The sequence below is a fragment of the Dromiciops gliroides genome, chromosome 2 (genome assembly GCF_019393635.1).
Source record: "Dromiciops gliroides isolate mDroGli1 chromosome 2, mDroGli1.pri, whole genome shotgun sequence".
NCBI classification, from domain to species: Eukaryota; Metazoa; Chordata; class Mammalia; order Microbiotheria; family Microbiotheriidae; genus Dromiciops; species Dromiciops gliroides.
Genome location: NC_057862.1, coordinates 121801537 through 121821273, shown reverse-complemented (window position 1 = coordinate 121821273; position 19737 = coordinate 121801537). Strand labels below are relative to the sequence as shown.

Sequence of the window (19737 nt, the reverse complement as noted above, 5' to 3'; positions counted from 1 at the left end):
GCATAATCTCTATCCAAATTCACATCACTCAATAGTACTGCTTAAATTTTAAAATTTAGTATTAAAAAGTACATAAAAGCCACCAAGAAACTTTCCTGTGACATAATATGTCTCATCTGACAGAAGAGAGATGCTTGGGCTTTTTTGCAAAGAGCACTGACTTTCCAGTCAGAGTCAGATGAACTGAGTTGAATCAAATCTTGTATATTCTTGGAGGCTTCCGTTTCCTCAAATGCAAAACGAGGAGACTGAACCAGATGGCATCTGAAGTCCTTTTCAGCTCTAGATTTATGTATTAGCAGCACCCAACAAAGCAGATGTTTCTGTTAACTCCGGTTTGTCCTCTGACCCAGGTTGGTTTAGGGATAACTTGATCTACAGGAGGCTGGTTTGTTTTCAGGTGTGAAGCCAAGAGGTGGCAAACAGTAGGTATGAAATGAAGCACACATTTTTCAGACACAGGCAATAGGTTGATTTGTTTTGCACAATTATATCCATTTATTACTAGGGAGACCTCTGGGGAGGGGTTGAGGAAAGTCAGTGTGAAGTGACAGTGATTTTCCTTCAAAGAAAAATGCGATAGGGTGAACAAACCAAGAGTCATGAATTGCACAATTCAAATATGGACAAAAATATCCTTCAATCGTGGTCGTATGAGTTGAGTAAACTTACCTTCTCAGGAAGCTTAAGAAACAAAATGACAGCTCAGTTCTCCACACCCTCCCCCGAGGGGAAGAGGACAGCACACACAGTTCTGTACAAAACAGAAGTTCCACTTAGGTTGAGAAGATTTAGAACTACCATTAGGGAAAGTGCTTGACCATACAGGTAACACAGTGTGCTGGCTGAAATAACTGCTTTGCAGCCTCGATCAGGTCCAGTGGAAAGGCAGATGGGAGGATGGGAATTTCAATATGACTAGGAGCAGTTTAGCTCTAAATTTACTATTAAAAAAAAAAAGATATGCAAGTACTGGAGTATTTATTACTAGGGAGGAAAAGGACACCCCTGATCTGGAATTCAGGAAGGTCCTCTTTAAACTCATTAACACGTTATCAACACAAGATTCAGCCAATAGTCCTCATTACAATCCTGGAATATCTCCACTTCTCACCTCAACCCCCTGAAATACACTGCTCCTTTACTCCTACCTGATTCCTGTCCTAGTCTTTTATTTGGAAACTGCATCAGGTTTATGATACAGAAGAGGTAGAAGCATCAACCCTGAATTTAGAACTCCCAGAAGACCAAATGAAGGTCAGCCAAGGGAAGACTCCTCACAAAAGAACTATAAGCCTAAAATAATACAAATATCACCTCTCGTTTAGTTGCTACAAAAGTAAGGCTCCCAGCCCACAAAGTACTCCTTCAACCAGGGCTGTTCCTTAGGAACAGGGAGCTTATTAGATTTCTCATCTGTTGGGAAGTAGGGTGGTGGTAGATCCATTGTAAATCTGTGGATAAGCAGGGAACAGGCAGCTGTTGTCATGTTTCTGACTATGAACTTTTCATAAAACACCTAGGAAAACAGATCTTGGATTCCTGCCAGATAAGAAGATATTTTCTTGGGGGAATATGTTATTTGCTATAAAAGAGCATGGTTAGACAGAAGAATATTGGCTACAAAGCACCTTAATTCAGCCCGCAGGTCCCCCATCCCTATAATTTTTTCATAGACTTCAGAGGAAAGCCAGCTTTCCTGAATCTGAATCTAAAGAGCCAATCCTTGGCACCTAGCAGAAAGGTGAGAATAATGACTTTCTAGATATCTGCCCCATGAAGTCTGTGGGGACTAACTCAAACAACCACCACCTTCAGAGAGATTCAGCATGCAGAATAAAATGGGGCAGGAAATCTGAGAACGCTAGCTGATTTACTTAAGTGGGATATGCATCCCCTACATGAATGGTGTACCTGTAGGCAATGAAGAACTTCACATTGGACATGTGCACAGAGATTGTGAAATAATGACATTGACCCTTCCCTAATCCCACACCCATGAGTCTGCCCAAAGGAAAAGAGACCAGGCCTTAGATCTTAATGCTACTAAGGCTCAAATTTTGTTCAGATCCATGATTAGCCTGGCCTTCTGTTTTCAAAGAGATTCAGTTCCACTTGACCCATCTGATGCTCCTTCAGTCCTCAGACAAACTGAGAGAGGTTGGGAACTTTGATGTTGATATCCCCAATGTTGATGTTCCGAGGGATTTCAGGTAGATTAATGTTCTTCACTGCTGACACAGCCCGAGCAGGGGCTGCTGAAAGGCCACCCTAGTGGGGGAAAAGAGATATATAAACAGGATGACATCATCATAGGCTCCTGAGTGCCTGTTTAATGCTAAAAAACAAGACAAACAAATGTTTATGGTCAATGTCAAACAACTACCAGATCCAAGGATCAATGATGAAACTAGGGCCTGGAGAGACTAAGTGAATTGGCCTAAGTCACACCAGTATTAGGTGGCAATTAGGACTCAAACCCAAATTATTTGATTTCAAATCCAAAACTCTTTTCATAGCATTATAGTACCTCCCAGTTCTGATTTTCTCCATCTCATCCTTCAAGTGTAACAAGCAGTTCTTCATATAATAGTCTCAAAGCCCAGTATAGGGAACTAAATTCTGCACTTTATTTGATATGGTTTCTCCATGCCTTAAGGCCAGGCAAATGTGTTATTACATTTGGAGAAAGATCACATACTTTCTTCTAAGCCAGATATCTTAGCAACTAGACTTGCATAGAAAAATAAAAGTCACAGAGAAACCTTTTTTGGAAGGGAAATGTAACTGTCTTGCTTTATTTTCAGTCATTTGCCAATGGGATTGCAAGAGACAGGAAAGAGTTGGCTTTTGGAAAGTTCACATGGATATAATGTGGGAACCAATGACACGCATGTTAAGTGCAGTACAATTGGTAGGACTCATAATGAAAATCATATGAAGGCAGCTGGTGGCCAAAAAGTCCCCATCATGTACAACAGGCATGGGGGGTGGGGTGGAGAGAAGGATTAGGAGGACAGTTAGAACAGTTGTCAGGGATGTTTCTCAAGATCTCCTTTTTCTAACTATCCATTTCCTGTGTATTAACATAGATACTACCCTCACCCATCAAGTCTATTTTTTCATCAGCTACAAAACCACTTGATCCTGATTCATTTGCTATTTCTAGCAGCCTGCTAGCCAACACTCCTAAAGAAACCACAACTGCCACTACGGCAGGAGTCTGGAGAGACTTTCAGATCACAAACTTCCAGGCTTCATGGAAGAGAGAGTTTCTTGTAACCCGGCCAAATAGAGTCATTTAATTGCTTGAGGAAACTGGGAGAATTCAAGGGGAGATTTAGTACACTAGATTCAAACATCAACATTAACCCAAACCTAGCTTCTTGGTTTCTAAGTCATCCAGCAAGGCAGCTAAAGCAACAAAGTACCCAGGAGGCAGTACGTGCCAGGCAGATCAAACCGCTGTCCTGACCCTGACCACATCTTCCTTTAGTCTGCAGTGGCAGCAATCCAGGACACTGGACTCAACAGCCCCAGGAATAAAAAAAAATAGCTCTTATCAAGCCACCAGTTCAGCTTCCAGCTTATTCCACAACCATTATTGACGGGGGCAACCCCTTTGGAAAAAACCCCACCATCCCAACAGAACCAATGCCAACAACCGCCAAAGGTCAGATAAGCCCAACTGTCCTCCAGACAATCTGCCCCTATTTTCAGCCCCTACTTTGGAAATGTCAATGGTCCTGCCTTTTTAGGAGCTACAGCTACTAAAAACCCAGAAAAGTTCTCACCACCAAAGTCTTTAGCACTGCCAAATACCTCAACATAAGAAACAATTATGGTTTTATCAATGTACACAGCATTAAAATTTAAAAAGAGGCTGCCTTGTCACTGCACCCCAAGGAGCACTGGGCCTCTCACTGGACCCAGAGCTAAAGCCTATTATATGTGCTGTCTCCCCTAATAGAACATGGGCTCCTTGAAATCAAGAATTCTCTTAACTTTTCCATTTGTATCCTTAGCACTCAGGACAATGATTTGTGCAGTTATCACTTATAAATGCTTGTTTGGAACTCTGACTCTAAGTGTGTGCTCCATTAGAGGCAGAGGACACACAAACTAGAAAATTACACCAGAATCTGAGAAGTTGATCCAGGGCTCCTCCAGAAGCCCTGTGGCTTGGAATAGGTACACAAATAACCAAAGCATGGACTAAAACACCAACAGTCAGGGGCTGGCTGCTTTTTTTGACATACCAATTGGCTTTCCCACCCATACTGCAAGCAGGAAAATCCTGCCATTTCAAATTTTATTCCTACCTGTTTGTTTTCTAGGTTTGGTCACTGCTGTAAGTAGCTTAAGAACCAACTAGGTAGTTCAGTGGATAGAACATTGGGCCTGGAGTCAGGAAGACCTGAGTTTAAACTTGGTCTTAGACACTTATTAGCAGTGTGATCCTGGGTAAGTCATTCAACCTGTTTGTCTTAATCCTCTGGAGAAAGAAATGGCAATCCACTCCAGTATCTTCACCAAGAAAACTCCACTGACAGTACTGGCTGTTGTCCACAGGCTCACAAAAAGCCAGACATAGCGAGCGACACATATGAACAACTGAACAACAAACAAGAAGTAAGTAGCTTTGTTGGAATAACTACTATTCACGTTTATATACTGCTTTATTATTGAAAAGTGCTTTGGGGAGGGCAGAGCTAAGACACTAAGCTCACAGGGCTCCTGATATAATAACCCCAAAAATAGCAAGAAAAGAACCCTTGGGGCAGAAAAACACACAAAAATACGGGCTGAGAGTTTTCTCCAGCTATAGATAGATTTCAGGGGGCCATGCTGGGCCACGAATAAAGCCTAACCCCACAATCGGGCCGACACACCAGACACCCGCCACAGGAATTTGCCCCAGTGCCTCTGAATCGGCTGCAGCACTGACATCTTCTGGAACTGAGCGCGCGGTTGGACTGAACGGCTGGCCTGGGAGGGGTAAGTGCAGGGGTACCAGTGGATTGGGGGGAAGGATTCGACTGTCCCACCCCAGCGGGCAACCAGGAAGAAATCCTGAGGGGGGGGGGGGAACCCAGGCGGGGGAGGAGAGCAGGGGAGCAGTCTCATCGGAAGCTGAGAAGCACACCACAGAAAGCTTTGCTGGTTGGTTTCTTAGTAAATAGGCCTGAGGTTATCTCCGGATCTGAGAACAGGCCAGGTGAGATTAAAGCCTGCCCCCCCTCAACCCAAAACACCTGGGACCCTCTGAAGCTGAGTACAGGAGTGGAGCCGAGAAGCAGGGCCCCCCCCCCCCAGTGGAGAGTTTAAAATCAAGTGTAAGTGAGGCTAGGCAGGCTGAGAAGAAGCCCAATCATCCCCCAGGCCACACTGTAGCTTGAACAGTGTGTCCTGGAAGCAGTACCACATTTAAAGAAGGAGTTAAAAGCCAAGAAATAGTAAGCCAGGATGAGCAGGCAGAGAAAGCAGAAGACCATCGAAAACTTCTTTGGGGGTAAGGTAGACCACAATACAACCTCAGAAGAAGAAGATAATAACAGGGTCAAAGCTCCAACATCCAAAGCTTCCAAGAAAAATATGAACTGGTCTCAGGCCATGGAAGCTCTCAAAAGGGACTTTTTTTTGGTTGTTTTGCGGGGCAATGGGGGTTAAGTGACTTGCCCAGGGTCACACAGCTAGTTAAGTGTCAAGTGTCTGAGGCCAGATTTGAACTCAGGTACTCCTGAATCCAGAGCCAGTGCTTTATCCACTGTGCTATCTAGCCGCCCCCTCAAAAGGGACTTTGAAGAGAAAGTAGGAGAAACAGAAAGAAGATGTAGAGAAAAGGAGGAAAGAATGGAAAGGGAAATGAGAACAATGCAGGAGAGTCATGAGAAAAAAGTCAACAGTTTGAAAAGCCAAATGGAAAAGGAGATTAAAAAACTGATGAAAATAACTGCCTAAGAATTAGGATTGAACAAATGGAAGCTAGTGACTTTATGAGAAACCAAGACACAGTAAAGCAAATCCAACTGAATGAAAAAATAGAGGGCAGTGTGAAATTTCTTCTTGGAAAAACAGCTGACCTAGAAAATAAACCTAGGAGAGATAATTTGAAAATCATTGGACTACCTGAAAACCATGACCAAAACAAAATCTTAGACACCATCCTCCAAGAGACTGTGAGGGAAAATTGCCCTGATATTTCTAGAAGCAGAAGCTAAAATAGAAATTGAAAGAATCCACCGATCACCTCCTGAAAGAGATCCCAAAAGGAAAACCTCCAGGAATATTATAGCCAAATTCCAGAACTCCCAGGTCAAGGAGAAAATATTGTAAGCAGCTAGAAAAAAGGAATTCAAATACTGTGGAGCTCCAATAAGGATAAATAAAGCAAGATCTAGCAGCCTCTATATTATGAGCTATATTAAAGGACCGCATGGAATATGATATTTCAGAGGGCAAAGGAACTGGGACTACAGCTAAAAATCACGTACCCAGCAAAACTGAGTATAATCTTTCAGAGGCAAAAATGAGACTTCAATGAGAAAGAGGTCTTTCAAGCATTTGTGATGAAAAGACCTGAACTGAATAGAAAATTTGAATTTCAAATACAAGATCCTGGAGAAGCATAAAAAGGTAAACAGGAAAAAGACTTCATGAGGGATATTAAAAGATCGAACGGTTTACATTCCTACATGGGAAGATAATACTTTGAAATCATAAGAACTATCTCAATAAGAAATTCAGGGGCTGCTGGGTGGTGCCATGGATGGAGCGTCGGCCCTGGAATCAGGAGAACCTGAGTTCAGGTGTGACCTCAGACACTTAACAATTAATAGCTGTGTGACCCTGGGCAAGTCGCTTGGCCCTGGTTGCCTCACCAAAAAACAAAACTAAACAAAACAAAAATTCTTCACAAGAAATTCACAGAAGACAGGGCTGAACTGAATATGAAGGGATGATATCTGTAAAGTATGTTTTGTTCTTTGTAGGGCAGACGGGGAGGGGTGTCTTATGTCTAGGGCTTGATTTGAGCTTGGGGGGCCTCCTGGGTCCAGGGCTGGTGCTTTGTCCACTGTGCCACCTAGCTAATCCATGATGACATCATTAAAATAGGGTTGAGGTGTAGGAGGAATAAACTGGGGGAGGGAGAAGGGGAGAGATGGTCTGGGGAGAGGTATTTCACATGAAGGAAACAAGAAGAAAGCTTATGGAGGAGAGTAGAAGAGAGGGAAGGAGTTGGGGAGTGAATGAACCTTAATATCATCAGAATTGGCTCAAAGAAGGACTAACATACATACTCAAGTAGGTATAATAATATACTTTTGCCCAGGGCAGGGGGGGGGAGGGAGGGAGAAAAGGGGGGGAAGGGAAGGAGGAAAGGACAGAGTGGGGGAGAGAGCAGTAAAAAGCAAAACACTTTCAAGGAAGATGAAGATGTTCTGCATTACTGCACCAGTATGACATATGGAATTGCTTGATCTCATAGATAGGGTTGAGGAGGGAGGGAGGAAGAAAAATTTAGACCACAGAATTAGCTCAGGGACCCTGATCTCATTGGAGTGGGCGCATGGAGGGAATAGCTTTCATACCCAGTTGGGAAGAGCAATCTATTTAACACTGCAGGAAAATAGGAGGGGAAGTGGACAAGGAAGGAAGGGTGAAAAAAGGGAGTGCAGAGCGAGGGAGAGGATAGTCAGAAGTAAGGCACCCCTGAGGAGGAATAGGTAAAAAGAAGATAGAGTAAATGTCATGGGAAGGGAGTGGGATGGAGGGAAATAGTTATGATCATTGATTATAATGGCAAAATGTATGGTACCTACTTTGCTGGGCTTTTGTGAAGAAGATTCTCTGTCAAGCTTAAGGTTGATATAGAGGTTGTGATGAACAGGATGCTATGGGGAAAACCTGGAGAGACCTAAATGAGCTGAAGCAGAGTGAAATGTACTGTATACAAAATAACAGCAATAGTGGGGGATGATCTGCTGGGAAGCATGTGGTTGTTTTCAGCAAGGCAATGATCCAATGTAACCCTGAGGGACTTAAGAAGATTGCAGCCCATCTGCAGAGAAAGAACTGATAGTATCTGAAAACAGATGGAAACACATTAAAAAAATTTTTTTTTCATTTCTTCTTTGACAATTCCTTAATCTGAAGTTTTGTTTTTTTTGACTGTTTTCTCTCACAACTAGCTAATATGGGAATTTTTCCATGACTACTCATGTATAACTTATTTTGAATTGATTGAATTCTTGTGGGTGGGGGATGGGAATGGAGGGGGGAAGAGAAGTTGGAACACAAAGTTTTTAAAAAATTGATGTTAAAATTTTGTTTTTACATATATTTTGGAAAATAAAATTCTATAAAAAAAAAAGAAAAGTGCTTTGTATACATTATACCCCATATAGCCTCATAAAAACTCTTTGAGGAAGATAACTTAAGTTATCCATTTTATACATTAGGAAACTGAGGCCCAAAGAAGCTAACTGACTTTGGAAATAAATCTGTCACAAAGCTAGGAAATTGTCTCAGATGTCTACATAAACATGTACAAAGTATGGCTGATAAAATTAATTTGCCATTTTAATGAAGGGGGCAATTTGGGCCTTTCAGTGATAGGAATCTCTGAGACTTGGTGGGATAAGACTCATGATTGGAATATGGTGATGATATCCAATGAGTATACTTGTTCAAAAGAAATAGAACATATAAAAGAGTACAAAGTGACACTAGAAATTATAAACATGTCTTCATGGAAGGAAACCCAGGAATTAAAAAAGGAAATAATGTTAGAAAGAATGATTCTTTTTTTTTTTTGGTAGGTGAGGCAATTGGGGTTAAGTGACTTGCCCAGGGTCACACAGCTAGTAAGTGTCAAGTGTCTGAGGCCGGATTTGAACTCAGGTTCTCCTGACTCCAGGGCCAGTGCTCTATCCACTGCACCATGTAGCTGCCCCAAGAATGATTCTTTAATAGAAGAAATGGAGCTATATTGTAATAGGACCACCTGCCAGGAGAAAATAGACAAGGAAACAGATCACAAACCTGGCCTAGAGACATGATATGGCAGTAATGGGGGACTTGAGATACCCATATAACTGCTGAAACCCTGTGCCAAAAGCAAAGCAGCTGAAAAATTGCTGTTTTGCCTTAATGAGAATTTTATTCTTCAAAAAGTAGCGGGGGGCAGCTAGATGGCACAGAGGATAAAGCACCAGCCCTGGATTCAGGAGTACCTGAGTTCAAATCCGGCCTCAGACACTTAACACTTACTAGCTGTATGACCCTGGGCAAGTCACTTAACCCCAATTGCCTCACCAAAAAAAAAAAAAAGTAGGGAAAGTGACAAATGGAGCTGCTATTCTGAACTTGATTCTGAACTTGATTCTGAAAAGTATGGAGGAATTGGTTGCTAAAGTAGAAATTAGAACCATAAGAGGAAGTTACCATTTCGTAATAAAATCTACACTAGAAAAGGACAGGGAAGATGAGTCGGATGACGCGTATCCTATATATATTGAAAGATGACTTCACATAGTAGTAAGTCATGACCAAAAATTCTACAGGGAACTCTGACAAGAGAGAGAGAATGTTCACAAGAATTAAATTTTGAAGATAAAACAAACATATAATCTTGACAAGGAAGAAAAAGAGGGAGTTGTCTGAAGAGACTGATTTGAATGAATAGAAGACTTACTATTACTGATTTTTTTTTTTTTGCAGGTCAATGAGGGTTAAGTAACTTCCCCAGGGTCACACAGCTAGTAAGTGTCATCTGTCTGAGGATGGATTTGAACTCAAGTCCTCCTGAATCCAGGGCCGGTGCTCTATCTACTGCTCCACCTAGCTGCCCCCACTATTACTGATTATTAAAATACAGATGGATGGAAACAAGAGCTAATAAATGAAAATGAATACAAAAGCAACCAGTTAACAAGCATTTATTGTTTCCTATATACCCGGCACAGTACCAGGTGCTGGGGACAATACACACAAAAATAGAATTGTCAGAGCTCTCAAAAAGCTCAATAAGGAAAAGAATGGCATTGTTCTGAAACAAACAAAAAATTTCCATCCCCACCCTCTGCTTATTTTGAAGTTGGAGATGAAAATTTTTTGTTTGTTTGTCTTAAGGAGTAATCCTCTCTCCAAAAATTTATTTATAAAACATTCATTTTTTTGAGTTCCAAATTCCTTCTCTCTAACCCCTTTCTCAACCATTGAAAAGGCAAGTGGGTATTACATTATACCCACTAAACATATGAAGTCATGCAAAACACATTTCCACATTAGCCATGTGTTCTACATGTTGCCCCCCAAAAAGCCCCCCCCCAAAAGGGGAGGGACAATATGCTTCAATCTGTACTCAGAGTTCATCAGTTATTTCTTTGGAGGTGAATGGCATTTTTCATCCTGAGTCCTTTGTCTTGATCAGAGCAACTAAGTCTTTTATAGCTTGGTACCGTTAAACTATTGCTATTACTGTGTAGAGTGCTCTTTGGTTCTGCTTACTTTACTTTGCATTAGTTCATATATGTCTTCCCAGGTTTCTCTGAAACCATACCCCTCTTCATTCTTATAACACAATATTATTCCATCACAATCATATACCACAGCTTGTTCAGCCATTCCCCAACTGACAATATATAATTCTTTTCAATTTCCAATTCTTTTTTTTTTTTTTTGCTGGGCAATGGGGGTTAAGTGACTTGCCCAGGGTCACACAGCTAGTAAGTGTCAAGTGTCTGAGACTGGATTTGAACTCAGGTACTCCTGAATCCAGGGCCAGTGCTTTATTTTTTTATTTTATTTTTTTTTTCTTATGAGATATTTTATTTTTTCCGTTACATGTAAAGATAGTTCTCAACTTTTGTTTATACATGCTTTACAATTTCAGATTTTTCTCCCTCCCTCCCCAGGGCCAGTGCTTTATCCACTGCACCACCAAGCTGCCCCAATTTCTAATTCTTTGCCACCACAAAAAGAACAGCTATCAATATTTTGTATACATAAGTCTTTTTTCTTTTTCTTTCATTTCTTTGTGATACAGACCTAGTAGTGTTATTGCTGGGTCAAAGAATATTTGAAGTTTTATAGTCCTTTGGACATAGTTCCATATTGTTCTCCAGTTAACAGCCCCACCTATAGTGTATTAGTGTCCCTATTTTTTCCATATCCCTTCTCCTACTTTTGTCATTTCCTTTTCTCTCATGTTAACCAATCTGATAAATGTAAGGTGGTGGTATCTCAGAATTGTTTAATTTTACATTTCTCTAATCAATAGTGATTTAGAGCATTTTCCATATAACTATTGATAACTTTGATTTCTTCTTCTAAAAACTGCCTGTTCATATCCTTTGACCTTTATCAATTGGGGAATGGTTCTTATTTTTATAAATTTGGTTCAGTTCTCTATATGTTTAAGAAATGAAGCCTTTATCAGAGAAACTTGCTGTAAAAGTTCCCCCACCCCCACCCCTAGTTTTCTGCTTTCCTTCTAATTTTGGCTGCATAGGATTTATGTAAAACCTTTTAAATTTCATTTAATTAAAATTATACATTTTACTTTCCATGATTCTCTCTATCTCTTTGGTCATAAATTCCTTCTTTATCCAGAGATCTGACAGGTAAAAGTTTTCATGCTCCTCTAATTTGCTTATATCATCCTGTATGTCTAAATCTTGTACCCATTTTGACTTTATGTTGGTATGTGGTGTGAGATGTTGGTCTATGCTTTATTTCTGCCAGAATACTTTCCAAATTTCCTAGCAATTTTTGTCAAATGGTGAGTTCTAGCAGCAAAAGCTTGGGGTCACAAAGAGTCAAACATGACTGAAAAACGACTGAAAACAACAAATAAACAACAAGAAGATTAAAGGAGGAAAGATGGCTGCTAGGGAAATGTGGAGAATGATAAATAGCTTCCACAGAGACGGAAGAACTATTCAAAGGTAATTTTGCTTCTATTCTTCTCTAGGAAGAAAAATGATAAAAAAAAAAGACTTCACCGGCCTAGGATGTAGAAACTGATGACATAATTCCTATGAAAAAGATCTGAGAGTTCTGTAGACCGACAAGCTCATTAACAATACAAAACTTATGCAATCTTGGGCTGCTTTAAGGGAGGAACAGTGAAGAAGAAGGGAAACAACAGTGCCCCCTGAATCTGTCAGAAGACCCTGGAAGTTCTATATTTAATTTTGTGTGCCACACCTTAGGAAGGCCACTGAAAAACTTGCACACATCCAGGAGGTAGAGAGGACTTCACACCATCCCCTCCAAGGGTAAGGAAGAGAACACTTCAGGGGCACAGGATGATTATCTTCAAGTCTATGAAGGGTTATCATGGAGAAGAGTATGTACAGAACTAGGAATGAGGGATGGAAGCTGCAGACAGATTTGACAAAGGGAAAAAAAATGAACAATTCCAATCATTCCCAAATGGAGTGGACTGACTCAAGAGGTAAGCCTAGCATGCCCCATCCCTAGACATTTTCAAGCAGACAATGAATAGCCATCAGGGCTGGGATGTGTAAGGAATTTTTCAAGTACAGGTTGAACTAGACAGACTCTGAGTTCCCTTCCAACTCCAAGATTCTGTGATCTTGACTAAGCCAAGATTAATCCAGACTAATCCAGGTTTTCTCCCTCATCTGGTGCTTCTCCTACTAGACCCTGCCCATCCCCATGGAAGAAGAAAAGGCTGGCTGTAGGAAGACAAAGTGAAGTATCAAATCTATACATTCTTTCTGCTGGCTGTCCTTCTCTAACAAAACCACACTCTCCCCGTGGGAATGGAATCCCCGGGGCTTACTTACCTCTGATTTTTCCAATTTGTTTTGAGCTTCAATCTGAGCCACAATTTCATTCATGTTCGTTTCCAGCACCATACCACCCATCACCACTTCTTGCAGGATATAATGAACCTAAAAGAGAGTCAATGATAAGAGGAATCAGAGCTTCTGGGTCTGAACTATGCACCTCCAAGAAGAAAAAGCAGGGACTATGCTGCAAACTGAGAATAAAAAGAGGAGACATGAACTGAGCTATAGTCAATGGTGAAGGGCTCCAACCCCAACTCCTAATCTTGTGGTCATACTTTTCTTTTTTTTTCTTCTTCTTCTTCTTTTTTTTTTTTTTTTGGTGAGGCAATTGGGGTTAAGTGACTTGCCCAGGGTCACACAGCTAGTAAGTGTTAAGTGTCTGAAGCCGGATTTGAACTCGGGTCCTCCTGACTCCAGGGCCAGTGCACTATCCACTGCGCCACCTAGCTGCACCTAGGTCATACATTTCTTAACGGAGGACAGGATCAGTTTCCACCAGGTCTCAAGTAAATCATAATGACTAACCTCATTTTAAGCCACATCTAGTAGGAGCATCTAATTGCATATGAGGCCCAGCCTATATGGTTTTACCATTAAGATTGGTAACAGAATAAAGCCATATTTGTCCTTTCACCTAATAAGATAAAGAGTCAAGCTGACATGGTTGAGAAGTAACTTCATATTAGCTCTGTATAAAAGATCTAGCTACTAAAAGCAAGAGACTGAGGGAAAATTAAGTCACTTCCTTCCCTCTACACAACCTGGAAAAATTTATGGCAGGGATAAGAAACCAGATTCTTCCTAAACTATCTTTCTTTCACTCCCCCTCTCCAATAACTTTTTATTGATAGCCCTTTTTTTATATCACCTACATCATCCAAAGTATCCCACCAACATACTGCCAAAGAGTAATTCTGTGTAAAAAAGAAAAAAACTGTTCAGTAAACTAAAGCAATATATTTTAAAAGTATGACATCATATGCAGTATACCACATCTGCAGTCCCCGATGTCTACAAAAAAGTAGGGTGGGGGTGGTGAGATGAAGGTGTCCTTTTGGGAGCCAAACTTGTTCAATATAATTTCATAGCCTGTTTACTTTTCAAGACATATCAGTAGACTCTGGCTCTGTCTAATTAGTGTTTTTCACACCAAAGGTGGAGGACATTCCATACCCTACGGCTGCCAACTCAGAATAAAGCCACTTGCCCAAGCTAATTCCACAGAAACAGTTATATACTTTGTGCTCCAAGGGAAAATACTGACTAAGCAAATGCACAAGTACCAGAAGGCCCAGAAATATCCAGTTTGGGGTCTGATAGGTGAAATTAAACAAATTAATAAAACAACATTTCCATAATATCTTTTATATGACACTCAGTATAGGAAATAACAACAAAACAAAAAGATAGTAAGATGTTTCCAATTGTTGCCAAGAGCTTATGGTCTGGTTTGGGAGAATAGATACATTCCAAAAAGATAACCAAAGGCAGCTTCAAAGTAAGGAATTTAAAGGTCTTGACAGTAACTTGGAATGGTATAGTAGAAAGAGACCAGGATGGTCATATGTGTCCTGTGATCTTGGGTGGGTCAATTAACTAATCTCTCTGAGGTGCAGTTTCTTCTTTTATAAAATGGGGATAATTCTTGCCCCGTATCCCTCACTGTGTTGTTCTGAGGACTAAATGAGGTAAGGTATGTGAAAGTGCTTTGAAAACTGTAAAATGCTATTCAAATGTCAAGTATTATTGAAGTATCATTAAGCAACTGAACGTATTCAAATACAGAGAACAAAGTGATGCCGGAGGCTTCACAATTTTAAAAGCATGCATGGATCAACTTAAGATAGCCCAAAAGAGGGACTCTTGAGAATGGAAAAGATGGCCAAAACTTAAGCCAAAAAACAATGATTTAGAAACTCAGTTTTCTTATGTATAAAGTGAAGCCGTTGGAATGGAAGATCTCTACAGTGTCTTCCAGCTCACCACTCCCTCAGTTCTATAAAAATTTGGGGGGGGGCAGGGCAATGGGGGTTAAGTGACTCGCCCAGGGTCACACAGCTAGTAAGTGTCAAGTGTCTGAGGCCGGATTTGAACTCAGGTACTCCTGAATCCAGGGCCGGTGCTTTATCCACTACACCACCTAGCCGCCTCAGTTCTAGAAATTTTTATGAGAATGGTCTATGCTTGAACATAAGGAGAGCTTTAATGAAAACATGATAGAGCAAATTAGGAGAGCAAGGAATAGTTTATTTGTCAGATCTATGCACAAGGGAAGAATTTATGACCAAACAAGAAATAGAGGGCATTACAAGATATAAAATGGATAATTTCTATTGTATTAAATTAAAATTATTTGCACAAACAAAAGCAATGCAGGCAAGATTAGAAGGAAAGCAGAAAGCTGGGAAACAATTACAGCAAGTATATCTGATAAAGGTCTCCTTTCTCATATATACAGAGAACTGAGTCAAATTTATAAGAATACAAGTGATAAATGGTCAAAGGATATGAAAAGGCAGTTTTCAGATAAAGAAACCAAAGCTATCTATAGTCATGAAAAAATGCTTTAAATGAAAACATGACAAAGGAGAAAGCAGGCTTTGGAGGATGCTCTTCTACACTGGTCATCTTAGGTATTATACAACTGATTCAGAAGTATACAAATATAAGATCCTATTCTATTGTCTGTTGATTTGAGGGGGGAAATCTGATTTAGTGGAACAAAATATTAAGAGCAAAAGATGTAGCTCTAAATTGTTAATTTTTTTCCTGTGAGGGCCGAAATTTAATATACGGACCGTTAATTGAGTGACTCGCCAAACTATTGGGGTCCCGGAAATAATGAGGGACCTTTGGGTTCAAAGCTCCTTCCCCTCTGAACTGCCCTTTAAGATATTTCTCCCAGGCCAATAAGAAAGGAGCCTTACAGCTTCTTTTCCACAAAAGGATCAGATTTTATTACTTGGGAATTAATTAAACAACAAAGGTGAAATTAATAAAAATCAAAGATAAGACTAACTGTGTGACCGTGGACAAGTCACTTAATCCCCATTGCCCTAAAAAAAAAAAAAGATAAGGAAGTAGAAAAAAGAATATACAGATAAATTCTCTTAACTCTAAACTTAGCCTATGCAATCCCCAGATTGTTTCCAATTAAGCTAATTCAAAGGAATTTAGGGTTTTCTGTGTTCACTCATCAAAACCTGTAAAGTCTACAGTAGCTTACGCCACTGGAAAGGCAGAAGCCAGAGAGAGAGAGAGAGCGCGCCTCCCCTCCCCTCAAGGAGCATTCAATCTTCCTCCCCCAAAAGGGGAGGTCCTTCAAAAACTGCCTATGGAGCATTCTCCTTCTGACCTCAGTAGCATATGTAACTTCAGGGTGGGCCAGGTGTGGCCCCTCCCAAATGAGTCAGCTAAAATTCCAGTAATTTTTTACCACATATAATTTTTAACCACATTCCCCCCTCCCCCTTTGTTTCTTTGGAAAACACGTATGGTTTGCTCAATGAAACAGCCAAAAATAACAGAATATAATACCCTATGCTAGCAAACAATATGTTAATAACAATATAGAAAAGGGAGAAAGGAAAATTTTGTCCAGAGGGGCAGTCCCTCATTCCCTTTGTCAAATCTGTCTGCAGCTTCCATCCCTCATTCCTAGTTCTGTACATACTCTTCTCCATGATAACCCTTCACAGGCTTGAAGATAATCATGCTGCGTAGCTAAAGTGTCCTCTTCCTTATTCTTGGAGGGTATTCAAACAAGATGTCACCTAAACATATGTTAAAATCACACAGGATTCTATTCTGTAACCTCATAGATACATAAATGTATACATAATAATAGTAATAATAGCTAGTGTTTATATAATACTTTAAGGTTTGCAAAGCACTTTACAAATATTATTTCATTTTATCCTCACTGCAACCCTGAAGGGGGGTACTATTATTATCACCATTTTACAAATGAGGAAACTGGGGCAGAGAGCAGTTAAGTGACTTGTCCAGGATTGCACAGCTAGTAGTGACTTGAAGCGGGATTTGAATTCACATCTTTTTGACTTGAGGCATAGTGCTCTATCCACTGCACCACCTAGCGCTGTATGTGTGTCAGATGCATGTGTATGTATAAAATGTAAATGTACACATAAAATATATACACAATACATATACATGCATGTTGCTATGTATGCATAGGTATACATATATGGGAGTGCAGGTACACACACACACACACACACACACACATATATATATATATATGCATGTATTATATCTATGTAGGACATGTGCTACAGACAGACAATGAACTGGGCCCAGAACTAATAAAGAGGAAATGAAGCTAGATCACATCTGGATAACTGTGTAATGCTTTCAATGGTCCTGGCTACTTGCTGTAGCAAATGTCTGTCCATATGACCAATATTCCCCTGTTCATCTTACATGGCTATGTATCATGGAACAGGGGCAACTAGGTGGATAGAGCACTGGCCCTGAAGTTGGGAGGACCTGAGTTCAAATCTCACCTCAGACACATACTAGCTGTGGGACCCTGGGCAAATAACTTAACCTCAATTGCCTTAAAAATTCAGGGCCATCTCCAGTTATCCTGATATCTTTCTTGCCACTGGACCCCGATGGCTCTAGAGGAGAAAGTGAGGTTGGTGACCTTGCACAGCCCTCCCTCACTTAAATCCAATTCAGTGCAAGTCATGACCTCACATCCCAATGTCATGGTTCTCTTTGAGAACAAAGGACAAACAACAACAATCACGGAACACCCAACCAGGACATATATATTCAGAAAAAGGGGTGGGCCAGCCAATACTACAAGTGGATATACTCAGTAGATTCTATGGAAGATTTATAGAAACACACATGCACATACACATAAACACACACACACACACGAACTATACAAAACAGAATGTGTAAAGGAATTATAATCTGTACTAAGATTTATGATTCTATCAAACTTCACCTGCACTCTCACTTTCCGAGTATTTACACAAGGTCATCTCCTGTGCTTTGCTCCTGGAAGCAATGACATAAAATGACCAGGCGGTCGCCTCTACTCCCTCAGCCCTAGCACCTGGTTCCAGGCCATTCTCCCCAGGGGTCTGTCAAGGTCACCTGCCCCTCTTGGAACTTGTCTTCCTCTACTTCTGTACCCTCCTGAATCTACCCTTTTCCTCAGTTTCTGAGGCATTAGAGGAGTCAAGGATCAGTGGAATAGTACACCAGAGTCTCTGGATGACAGATCACTCCTGTCTGGGTATGACTAAGTTGTGCTGCCACAGGCCCTGAAGGTCCATGTCTTTCACAGTAAGGTGGGTATCTCAGATAAGCTTCTCCCTCACTTCTGACTGAATTTACCCTAGGAGCTGTAATGTCTGCTTGTGTCCTTGGTCAGAAGGAGGGCTGAGCATAATCCCTATTATCCACTGCTGCTCCTAAAACCATCCAAGTACCACCATCCCTCAATGAGCTCTTTTTTTGAGGTACATCTAGTCTTCAAAACTTATCATCATTGCCGCTAACTCCTTCCATCTCTAGAAACTAGTTGTGAGAAGCATCCATACTCCTCACAAAGGGTAATCTTTCTACTTATATTCTTGATACACACTGTCTCACCACCTTCAGAACCTTGCTGTAATAATCATCAGCTTTCTCTTCTGTGTAATTGTTAAAAACAATTTATTGTACATTGAACTTCAGACAACCACAAACCAAAAATGCATTTAGAACTATTTACACTGTCACACACATTTCTACATATAGTATATCTGAAGCTTCTTCTACCCTTCTCTGTTTGCTCATTTATGACTTTATTTATTTGTATTTCCATTTCTCTCTCTCCAATGGTTCCCACAAATCCCTCAGGCCTTCACAACCATATCAAAAATCCTTCCTTTGACCTTTCTCTCCCCCTTCCTATTTACTAGTAAACACTGGGTATACAAATACAAAAAAGTGAGACTGTCTCTGCCTTCAAAAACTTACATTCTACTAAAGGAAAACATGTTTACAGGTAAATAAATACAAGTTATAGACAAAATAAATATGTAGGAAAGGCTAGTACTAACAACTATAATAGGAAAAAGGCTTCTTAAAGGAGGACACATATATGGTTAGACATTGTTAGACTATGTTAGACAACACAGTCATATCCAGAGAGGAGTGATCTGTCATTTTTTTTAACTGTACCATTGTATTAGAATGGAGAGTTCTTGAGAGAGAGAGAGAGAGAGAGAGAGAGAGAGAGAGAGAGTATGTGTGTGTGTGAGTGTGAGTGTGTATGTGTGCATGCTCATATCATTGGGTAGAAACAGCAATGTTTTTTTTGTTTTGTTTTTTTTTTTAAGTGGGACAATGGGGGTTAAGTGACTTGCCTAGGGTCACACAGCTTAAGTGTCAAGTGTCTGAGGCCGGATTTGAACTCAGGTATTCCTGAATCCAGGGCCGGTGCTTTATCCACTGTGCCACCTAGCCACCCGCAATGTTTTTTTTAAAAGCCTCAATGAAATATTTTAAAAAGATGTCTATATTTGATATATCTACTATCTATCAACCTCTTACCAACAACCATTTGCCATGATCGTTCTACTGAAACTACCTTCTAATCCTAAAATTCAAAAGCCTTTTTTTGTCTTCATCATCCTCATTGATTATTATCTACTTCTATCTTTTCTTTCTTCCCATGGTATCAGACACACATTCCTTGTAGATATGTTTACATGCCTTTTTCAAGAATAAAATATTATTCAAGTATAATTTCCCATTAAAGAATCCACGTTGCCCTTTCCCTAAAATACTGTGTTTTCAAAGATTCTACCCTTTACTTTATGTTCTACAAGCCCGCCTGGTATAATAAGACTGCAGTTCCCACAGTCTTCCTTGTAGTCTCTCTTAT

General features: G+C 40.4%; 1 protein-coding gene across 1 annotated transcript in view; it reads right to left on the bottom strand.

The window, feature by feature from the left end:
• Window positions 1–466: 466 nt before the first annotated feature.
• Window positions 467–19737, bottom strand: part of AP3S2 (adaptor related protein complex 3 subunit sigma 2) — a 52790-nt gene continuing 33519 nt past the window's right edge. Inside the window, exons 5-6 of the mRNA XM_043984933.1 lie at window positions 12819–12926; window positions 467–2271 (exon numbers count right to left, since the gene is read on the bottom strand). Of these exons, the coding sequence (XP_043840868.1) occupies window positions 2143–2271; window positions 12819–12926 (237 nt within the window). The 3' untranslated portion in view covers window positions 467–2142. The remainder of the gene's footprint in view (window positions 2272–12818; window positions 12927–19737) is intronic.